Below are 11224 nucleotides of genomic sequence, written 5' to 3'. Positions count from 1 at the left end.
CAGCAGGAAGTTACCAATATGCATTATACCTTCGTAATTCGTCCTCATTGCTTTTTATGAGAAACGGCTGCAAATTCCTTGACCTTGTACACTGTCATTTCTCTCGACTGGCAGCCCTCCAGACCCTCCCATTGATTCATCACTTCGTTTGACCTAGCGTGTCACGAAGTCCAGACTCTAGCGCTTTGCCTTGGCAGACAGATTATCTGAGCACTGATTTCGTGGCTCTAATGTCAAAAGGGGCAGCAGCGGTTGCTAAGGACCAGATCAATAGGCTGGGGAAGCCTGTTGCATCCGTCTTCCCCATTTACAGGAACTCTGTCGTGTTTCTTCTCCGCCCTGGGACTTTAGTGGGACGCAATAAACTATTACTTCCCTTGGATAGATTATGGCCCAGGACATTGGGGACAGTGCACTGGGCCACTACGTGGCCTCAAACCTGAATAAAAGGGACTGGAGATAACGTTCATATAGATAGATGTACTGTATGTGCCAGTATTTTAATAAATACAATAAACAATCAAATAAAAATGAAATATGCATAGGACAAAATCGGTTTGAGGGGTATGATTGAGGGGTAAGTGTGATAGGGCTGGGTATGAATTCAGATTTGCTGATTATGTTCAGATTCACAAACTCTTGATTCAATTAGATTCATATTTGTGATTAAATATGGTTCGATTCCAATTCATGTTTTTATATTTTAGTTATAATGTCAGTTTTGAACTCTGTTTCTACTAATGTTGTTACATTAGTTACATTTACATCTTACATTTATTATAGTTGACTGTTGACAAATATGATGCAGGGCAACAACTCCATACATGCAGTTATGCCCTAAAATTCAAGATATTGTGGCAAATGCTCCTGTTGTCACGGGTTTGCTACTGTGAGGAGCACGGAACGAGGAAACCAGGAGACCAGGAGTACAAACCAAAGAGTTTATTTGTATCTCGGGGAATCACACGTAGCACGAGGAGTAGACAAAAACAATACCGGACAACTAAAAGGACTCAGACTTTTAAACAGGATGACGAGGGACTAATGAGACACACCTGGGATCATTGGAAATTACACATGGGAAGCACCTGGGATGAAATTAACTGAATACGTGGGAGACAGAAACTGGGTCACCGAAAAACACACACAAAACACGGGACAGAGTCTGACATATATATATATATATATATATATATATATACACACACACACACACAATTATTATTATCATTATCAATTTTATCAATTTTATTCAATTTACATGACTTTCCCAGGTCTAGAAATCACACTTTTAAAATTAGGATATTCAGATTACACACACACACACAATTATTATTATCATTATTAAAAATGTCAATTTTATTCAATTTACATGACTTTCCCAGGTCTAGAAATCACACTTTTAAAATTAGGATACCTCATATATTCAGATTTTCCAACACTATGAGAATCATGGTCTTTCACAATTTTTTTGTTTTTTTTGGTCAAAGTCATCTTGAGGCCCCTTGGAAGTTTGCCAAGGCCCCTGGGTCCCCAGTTTGAGAGCCACTAGTCTGCCATGACTTCTTATTTTATTTTGTAAATTATGGCCATGAATTCTGCAAATACCTCGTTTCTGCAGGCACACATTTCATGCAAGTCTAGCAAAAGTTGAAAGCAGGAGAACAGCAAGTGTTCAGTAAAGGGAACAAACCACCTGTCCAACTGAAATGAAGACCCATGGTGGCAAATGGGAGATTTTGTTGACCCTAAAAAGTCCAAATCCATCTTCCAGAATTGGATAAGGTGAAAATTCTGTAAAAATTCTGTAATTTACTTGCGTTCATTTTTCAAACTTTCTTTCTTTTATGAAACACAAAAAAAGATATTTTGAAGAATGTTTATACTGTTTTTGCTCATACTGCATATTGAAAGTCAGTGATGTCCAAAACAATGCAGAGACATTTTTCACAATATCATCTTTTGTTTGTCGCAAAAAAAGAAAGACGTACAGGTTTAGAATGACATGAGGTTGAGTGAATGACAACATTTCTTTTTTATTCTTGGGTGAACTATTTCTTTAAGACCGGTCACTGCAGTGTTTCAAAGTAGCCAACAAACAGGCGATGTCTGGAAATGTGTACTCCAGTCCCAGAGTACATAAAAGGAACAGAGTGAAGGCACAGCAACCACATAACATCCAAACATTTACCAAGATTTTACAGTCAACCAAGAATGTACGCTGATGAAACGTAAAAAATGCGACCAATGCCAGCCCACCCATTGTAAACCACCCAAGTAAATCGATCTGTCGCTGCAGCTCTAACCACTTAAAATTTCATAGCTGGGATTTCTATTTTTGAGGGGACCCGACAAGTGGCCAAATGCCTGAGGTCTGACAACGGCAGTGCCCTCTTGGCCACTGGGGGGGAGGGAGTTAGGAAGGCTGGATCAGCTGCCTGCCTTAGTCACAGAGCCTCTGAAGGTCTGGAGTGGGCGTCAGCTGTTGGATCATCTGAGCGCTGCTGCCGCTGACTCTGGGCCTTTCAGTAGGTCTTGGTGCTGTGCTGTGCTGCACTCGAGGAGAGGCACAGGGAGGTCAGGCCACCCACAGACACTTCCAGTTCTGCTTGGCTGCCCCCTGGGCCAGCCAGGTGAGACCACCCAAGAGAAGAGCAGAGGAAGAGATGGGAAAATGAGGGTGGAGAGAGGAGGACAGGAAATGAGGGAATAAAAAAAGAAGGGAAGTAGAAATGTGTCTCACACTCAAATGCCACTACAGACATGCTAACTCGCTCACAATTGGCCTGTCATGACTGTGTTGGGTTGAACTGAAAAACAATACACATGTACTTTTCAAATTTTACTATTTGAAGTAGATTTTAAAAAAAGACTGTCCTGGAATTCTTGAGTAAAATTCAGTGGGGGTCCCAGAAAAATTGCTTTCTAGATAATTTTTTGAGAAAACTTTGGTGACAACTTCAAATAAACTACTATATATTTTTTTGTGTTTGTGTGTTTATTCAACACTAAGCACATATGAAGCGAAGGTATTTTTCCATATTTTTCTAAAAACTACATGATGAAATTGAGACAATCAGAAAGTCAATAAATGATAAAAAACAAATATAAACATTTATAAATAAAAATATGATAATTAGACACTATGTATATATACATATTACATACACATATACATACATATACTGTATATATATATACATATATATTCTTTGGGGTATATATATATATATATATATATATACACACATATGTATTACAAGAAAGAAAGAAAGAAATTACCATTCAGATTCATTTTTCTAGAGCACTTGGTGCAAACAAAGATGTATAAGTGCATTTTTCAGGAAAAATTAGTACACAAATTGATCGGGAACGACTTGATCCCAGTGAACTCGGAGCCTTCTTATTAACAAAAGCCGGCAGAAAGCTACACACCATGAAGATTATTCAGTTTCTGTACAAACATTGACTCAATGCATCAGTATGGCCTCAAACACAGGCTAATGAAAGAGAGTTTTAAGAGTCAGGCACTCCGTCAGATGCTTCCATTATGTCCGCGTTGTTTGCTGAAGTGAGGGAGTAGACTATGTGTTTAGACTACAATAAACGGGGATTTAGGGCCCCTATTGCCAGCACTCATCTCTCAACACGTAGTGGGGCTGTTCGTGCACTGGAGGGCTCTGCAACTCAATGCTTGTAATCTCTCATTTCTCTCTAGGATTAGAAATAAACGCATCTGTGCTGTTAGCGTGCTCCGGCAAGCCCTCCTCCTCAACATTCCCTTTCCACTGCAATGCATTGATATTTTTTGTCAGTTAATCTCCTGTGATAAGCGTTTGCACATGTTTAAGACATCCCTCTCTCAGAGATTTTATACTTTCATAAGTGTTGTGTGTAAAGGTATGATACACAACAAATGCACTAATGCATCAAAATATTTTGACCTATTTGAAAGAAACAAATTAATCTTTTTTGCAGCTGCTTTAATCCAAAGTGACTTCAGTGTACAGTGGGGTGAAAAAGTGTAAGGCCAATAGTTGGGGGATTAAACAATTAATTAAAAATATATATATATATTTTGTATTTTTCTAATTGAATACACATCTATTCATTTCAAATTCAGCATGACAATTTGGGTCAGAAATTGTATTGAAAAACAACGCACTATGATGCTACAAATTCTCAGAACAATTTCAAATGCATTTATTAAAAAAAAACAAAAACTAAAGATTGTCTTGGATTTCTGCCCAAAATTTCTTCTTCAATTTATCATCAATGATTCTTTGTTCAAAATGTTTTAAAATCCCCCCAAAAAAAATTCCCCAGAAATCTCAGATTTTCAATGTGGTTTCAGACTTTCATTCCCCACTGTACTTATTAAACATACGTGTCTTGCTCAAGGATACAATGCTGAAAGCTCACGGATCATCGCTTGTGGGATTTGAACCTATAACCTTTTGGTTACTAGCCCAGATCTTAAACCAATAAATTACACCACAACCAAGGAACAGAAAAATACTGTTTCACTGACTAGTTTCAACAGGGACCCTAAAAGTCCACCAGGATGTTTCCTTACTGCCATATTCCATCTACACAACAACTCTTACACATGTCCTGCAGGCCCATGAACACCAGTAAGAGTTGAGGAAGGGTTCTGACATCATGTGTTTGTGCAGTTAGCTGTCTCTGGCCGCTGGGCTTTCAACAGGTGAAATGAGGCACTCTGTGGAGCTGGACCCATCACCACGGGGCTGCACGGATCAAAGATCCCCCTGTGGCACACAGGATTTGCCCCTCACATCATTCCACTGACCCCAGGCCAGCTCACATGGGAGACAGGTGAGGCTGTGTATGCCTGCCGGGCTTTTACACGCTTCTGGGCACATGCGCATGCTTACATGTATATGCATGCTCATGCTGTTATTATGTTTCTTCCATTTAGTCACCATGCTATGGTTAACTCTGAGCACAATGATTTACAGTGAAGAAAATTCATCACATCATTGTGTTGCTAACTCTTTTATGACCTCCTTCATCACGGAGCACTCCTAACATGTCAAATCAGTTGCAACATAATTACTGGCTACAAAAAAAGACTACAAATATTATTTAGGCAGTTACTTGAAATAGCGAAATGCTGAATTTCATCATTGGATGAAATCTTTATTGCATTCAAAATCATTTAAAGCTTTTTTGTGTCAAAAAGTTTAAAATAAGGAATAAATCGTGATTATAACAAAACACAAAATAGCCTCCCAGAACTTTAACACTCACTGTTCTGGGATGGTGGAACAATCTTTCAAAATCTCTGAACAGCCCTCACAATCCTCAATTGTGGGCAATGGAGAAAAAGCGCTGGCAATTTAATAATTAAAAAAAATGCTTTTTGTCGATTCTGTCAGTAGAAACGCAAAAACAGTTGCTAAAAAACTGGTGCTACAAGACTAGAGAAACATGGACTGAAAATTAATGTGATTTCCCCCTTTGCCAAAAACTTCAACATCCACAATGCACTTTTAATTCTGGTGCCTTCCCTCTGTTGAGCCGACTGTCCATGAGCGGGAATACAAAAGTATGGAAGTTTGATCTGTATTGTTAACAAAAGCCCTGGAGCTGTCAAATAAACTGGGAGCACAGAGAAAGAGTATACTTTATTAATTTACATGCATGTACTACAGACACTGTAATAATGCATAGTTGGTTGAAAATCCAAAAAACGTATCCTTTAAATGTGGTTTCTTCTAAAATAAAATAAAAAAGTTTTCTTAACAATTTTACTCTCTACTCTTTCATTGTTTCTTTGTCACACCTACATGTCTGCATTAGCTTCACAATGTTCATGATTTTGCCAAGAAAGTCTTTTTCAAGAAACATCTTGTTGTTCATTCCTACCAACCAATCAGATCTTAGAGTAAGGGGCTTTATATCCTTTCCCTCTCATTTTATGCAATTTATGGTTAAGGTTGTGGTTAAGAAAATTTTCTTTCAGAGGAATATTGTTTCAGGACCAATAAAAGATTTTGATCCTATTACTTAGAAAAATCAGTCACATAGCTTGTACTTCTTAATTTTGGAATTTTGCATTGTAGCACTTCTTATGTTACTGTATACTGTAACTAATGTGGAAGCATTTTTAAACATTAGCGCCACAAATCCCATGTTTTGTTGTCATAACAATTGGATATGCTGGACAAATATTCGATTTCATAATATTATTAATGTTAATTAAAAAAAAAGAGCATGAAAAGCAGCTTGTTTTAAACTAATCAAATTTGTATCTTCTCCCCCTTTAAAAATAGTAAGACGTCTTATAGCCTTCTTGACCATCCAAATATTGACAATTTCGGCCCTTTTTGGTGTCCTGCTTTTTTGGAAATTACCAAATGCCAACGAAAGAAATGTTACTACTCAGTATAATCCTATGATATTGACACTTGACCCACCTTGATCTTTTGCTGTATGTGTCGAAGGGCATCTGCGGTGCCCATGTCAGCTTCCTCCTGAATACATACAACATCCAACCTCAACTTCACATCTGTCTTCAGGCGCTGATCGGTGCTCAGGGCCTTTTGAACCTCTTTAGTGGTAATGACAATCACCTCTAGAAAAGAACATAACGATAACACTCAGATGAAACAAGGATTTAACCAAAAGCAAAATACCTTGTGCTCACCAAGGGTGCATTTATTTGATCAAAAATATTAAAATTGCTAAATATTATTACAAATTAAAAGAAGTGTTTTCAATATGAATATTTTTTTAAATTTAATTTATTTCTGTGAAGGCAAAGCTGAATTCTTAGCAGTCATTGAGGGTCGCATAAACCTTTAGAAATCATTCTTAATATTTCTTGTAGAAACGGTGATACATTTTTTTCAGGATTCTTTGATTAATAGAAAGTAAATAGAAAGGATTATTATTTGAAATTGAAATCTTTTTTACATTATAAATGTCTTTACTGTCACTTTTAACCAATTTAATGCATCCTTGCTGAATAAAATCTTACTGTCCCAAAAATTTTGAATGGTAGTGTAATTTATAAAATGATGTAAGTGATAGTTTAGAGAGTTTAGAGAGTTTTTGTGGGAAATGGAGGAGATGGTTTTGTTTCACTACACCATTGGTTGAGCACAGCACACACTTTACCTGTGATTCCTCAGACTTGTAAAAATATATTAGACAAAACACCTTCAATCAAGTCTTTGTGAAATATTTGCTGTATGCCCAATGAGACAATTTCAGTCAACTTGAAGAAGTTTGTCCCAGAATTCTGCTTTACTGCGTAAATATTTTCTAACAAAGCAGCTTACTTACCATAGTTTGTGCTAAGAGTTGTAAAAGCTAATTGCAGGGTCTTGCTGGCTGGCACTCTGGCTGTTAACAGGACAGACTGTGCCACACATAAAGGTATATACTGTACTTCTGGGCAGGCAAGGGGCCTGACCCACACAAACTCCATAGCAGCTGGATCGCATGGTTAGTCAATACAGCTAGGTGTGAACAATAAACATTTCATTATCATGCAGGCATTAAACACAAATACTCAAAAAGGTACAAGTCCCCTACTGGCTCTCAAATGTGGTAAAGCAATGAAGTGAACACAGGGTTCTAAGTTAACGGTTTGGATTTATTTCCACAAAAAACACCCTTATTTAACTTTTTTAAGGCATGGATGGGGTTTTCCTAACATTTTCATAAAATCATAAAATTCTATAAATACAGATATATGTAGCCTAGGATTAGGACTGACACTTAAAATGAAGGGATAAGTCATCGATTTAATAATTCAAACATAAAAATGCAAATAAATAAATCACTTTTAAAATGTACAAATTAAGACATTCAAAATGGTTTATATTTATTTCATTTGTTCTTTAAAATATAAATTAAAAATAAAAAAGTAGCAAATTAAATGTGATCTTTAAACGCACATTTTAAACTGGATTTAAAAAAAATTGCAGTAGCTTTTCCTTGTCATTTTGTCCGATACTTTTCTCTATCCATTTGTCAATCAAGTTCTCAACAAACATTAATTTTGGACCTTGATAAAATAATAAAATAAAAAGTTAAATCAGCTCAAGAATAGCACCTCTCCCCTCCAAAATAATGTGTGCATATATATATATATATATATATATATATATATATATATATATAAAAATATATAAAAGACTTTTGCACAGTAGTGTATAATTTAGGAATTAAAAAAGAAATAATAAATGTTTGAATAAATTTAATTTGAATACAATTTAATTATTAAAATGTAACTTAACTTATTCCGTACTAGCACTATTAAATTGCATATTGCTCCATGCTAATGCTATGTTAGCCCAAAACAGTTTTTAAGGAAGGACCTGTTGAAGGTCTCCTGTTTCTAAGCTATGTGGAGGAAATCTGGCCTAAAACATAAGGCACTCTGCCATTTATCCTCAAGTACAAGACTGCAGTTGATTTATTACAGAGTTGAAATGATCCAACATTAGTTGTCTGGGGTGCATTTGACTCTGTAATTATATCTTGGCTTTATTTCATCTGTCTTTTACCAGTCTAGTCTGTCAACTAGGCAATACATCCACCTCTACAATTTGAATGTATACATTTAGGACAATTAGTCATCCCTCATATTTATTAATACATACAGTATATACTGATGATGTACAACCTTATAAAGCATAATATGCCGTCAAAATATGAAAACAGCAAAATCTAGTTGGTTTTATCTAGCTCCTGTTCCCTGACAAAAAGAATCTTGACACTAAAAACGAGAAGCAACATAGATGCTGGTCTGTGCGGGTGGCTTTAACATGGAAACCATGCCATTATAGTACGTCAATTGTAAAAACGGCCCTACCTTTCCTATTTAGGAAATAAGGACTTTATTAGTTCAATTTAAGCAGCCTGCGCAAATTATTATCACCTGCAGTTTAAATGTGCTGTAAGCAGTTTCAGCCGTTTTGTTAACTTCCACCACACACACCCACTCTCCAAAACCCACCCCCAAATACATGTCATCCAATCCGATGTCAGCAAACCCACGCAAAGTGATTCACAGACAGAGAGTTTCTGATTGGCTGTAAAGCATGAGTCTGCCCTCAACTGTTTTGTGTTGTTGTTTAGAGTCCAGGACTGTCAGAGAGAAAGATTTCTCAGGACATCTATTTCAGTGATATCTGTCAGGTAGACTGTTACTGCATCAATTCTTTTCCTTATTATCTTGATTTAATGAGGGTAAGCATGCAAGCATATAAGTGTATTTATACAATATATCATAATAGTTATTAATGTAAAAATAATTAAAAAAAAGCTTTATTTGCATAGCACCTTTCTCACAATAAATGCAGCTCAAAGTGCTTTACAATTTTGACAAAAGCATTACAATAAGCACATAAAAACAGGTAAAATGCCATAATAAGATTAAAGATAAAATACACTTTATAATGATAATAAAATAATATTTTAAAAAATCAATATACAAAAAAACATAAGAAAGTATTAAAGTAATAATAAAAGGCATTACATTGTCTTTTAATAGTCAGCCACTGCAGTATTATACCAGTATTATTTTAGCATCATTGAGATACTATTACAGTTTTTAATAATATTTTGAATGAGTTTTTATTTTTATATTTTCACTTTCACTTTAATTTAAGTTAAAGTTTTAGTAATTTTGGTGTGTTTTGTCATCTTTAGTAGTTTTTTTTTAATATATGTCTATATAGTTTTTATTAATTTTATTTCAATTTTAGTATTAGTTATTTTAGTACATCAAGTACAAGCTTAATTAAAATGAGAAATGTTGCCTTATAAAGTACAGTAGCTAATATATATATATATATATATATATATATATTTCTTTTTATGTCATTATTTTCCATTATTATGGATTTTCTTTGTCTTCTTAACAGGAAAAGCCCATTTCTACTCCCATCTGGCACTCAACAAACATAAAAAAAAACAACCAAAACACTGAGCAATGTTAGGAACAGCCATCAAACAAACATCAGTGATTTGTAATTTCTAAAAAAAAAAAAAAATCTACCCATAATTCTCTATATCAGTATATACTAACGCTAAAAACAAAAAACACCAACTTTTTCAATGGGACAAAATGTCATTTATAATTAACCTTGTTTTCTGATATGACAGTATGTTTACCTTCAAAGCCCACTCTCTCCAGCAGGTTGAGGGGGTACCAGATGAGGGGTCTGTTGCCCACAGGTAGCAGAGGTTTGGGGGTGTTATAGGTGAGATCCATCATCCTGGAGCCTCCACCTGCTGCCATCAGCACCGCCTGCAGCTCCATCCCTAACACCTAAAGAATAAAACAAACAACACATTCAGTCTATCTACAACAGCTCTCATAACAAAACATTGAGCTAGACTGACAGACTGAACCTCATGTTGAATATTCCTTGATTTAACATGCTTTTCACAACATTACTCCTGACAGGACTCTTATTTCATCATCTAACGTTACACAACGTCAACTGAGGCGCACTGAAAAACATAACAGCGTCTGACGCTATTGTATATTAACGTTTAAACAAGTTTAGAAACACACACACTCGGCTTACCTGTATTGCTTGTCCGAATGTTTATGGTTTGTAAAGTATTTGAGTCCGTGCACGTGAAAATCTGCACCACTGTAGCAGACGCTCATGTGGATCAATCTGTCACTAGACTCGCTATCTTCAAACACTTTCTGCTAAAACCTAGAGAATCTAACTGCTTATACACAAATACTACAAATAACTAAAAATCCTCCGAATATTTGATCTGTAGTAGTCTACAATAACTGGCAAGACATTTCGAGATAATGTCATAAGACCGCTACTTGTAAATGGGTCGTACGGAAATCAAGACCAGTAACTTTGGTTCCGCAAAGAAAATCAGTTCCTCTAGTCAATTTGACGCAGAATGAGAAAGCGTCGCTTCATTTTTTCTTTTATGTATTTTATATATATATATATATATATATATATACACACACACACAAATATGCTTTGAATTTACAAATGGATTTTTATAATAATGTATTGTTTTTGTTTTATTTTATGCAACAGTAAACAGTAGTCTTTTTTTGTAGCTAAATGTAAAATCAAAAAGGCGTCAAAGAGGAAAATATTTTGTAACATATGATCTTGATAGATAAATCCGCCACCTTTTCCCGCTTTTTGTTTGAGTTTATGCATTGGCTGTTTTTTATTATTCTTTCATTTTCGTA

The 11224-nt window shown here is 35.5% G+C and overlaps 1 protein-coding gene across 1 annotated transcript in view; it reads right to left on the bottom strand.

Annotated features, from left to right (window-relative positions):
- Positions 1-10866, bottom strand: part of LOC107700990 (translation initiation factor eIF-2B subunit gamma-like) — a 40737-nt gene extending 29871 nt beyond the window's left edge. The window contains exons 1-3 of the mRNA XM_016502870.1: positions 10575-10866; positions 10156-10312; positions 6444-6601 (exon numbers count right to left, since the gene is read on the bottom strand). Of these exons, the coding sequence (XP_016358356.1) occupies positions 6444-6601; positions 10156-10303 (306 nt within the window). The 5' untranslated portion in view covers positions 10304-10312; positions 10575-10866. The remainder of the gene's footprint in view (positions 1-6443; positions 6602-10155; positions 10313-10574) is intronic.
- Positions 10867-11224: the final 358 nt, after the last annotated feature.

Source organism: Sinocyclocheilus anshuiensis, unplaced genomic scaffold, assembly GCF_001515605.1.
Source record: "Sinocyclocheilus anshuiensis isolate Anshui unplaced genomic scaffold, SAMN03320099.WGS_v1.1 scaffold1143, whole genome shotgun sequence".
Lineage (NCBI taxonomy): Eukaryota > Metazoa > Chordata > Actinopteri > Cypriniformes > Cyprinidae > Sinocyclocheilus > Sinocyclocheilus anshuiensis.
This window is presented reverse-complemented; position numbering and strand designations above follow the sequence as displayed.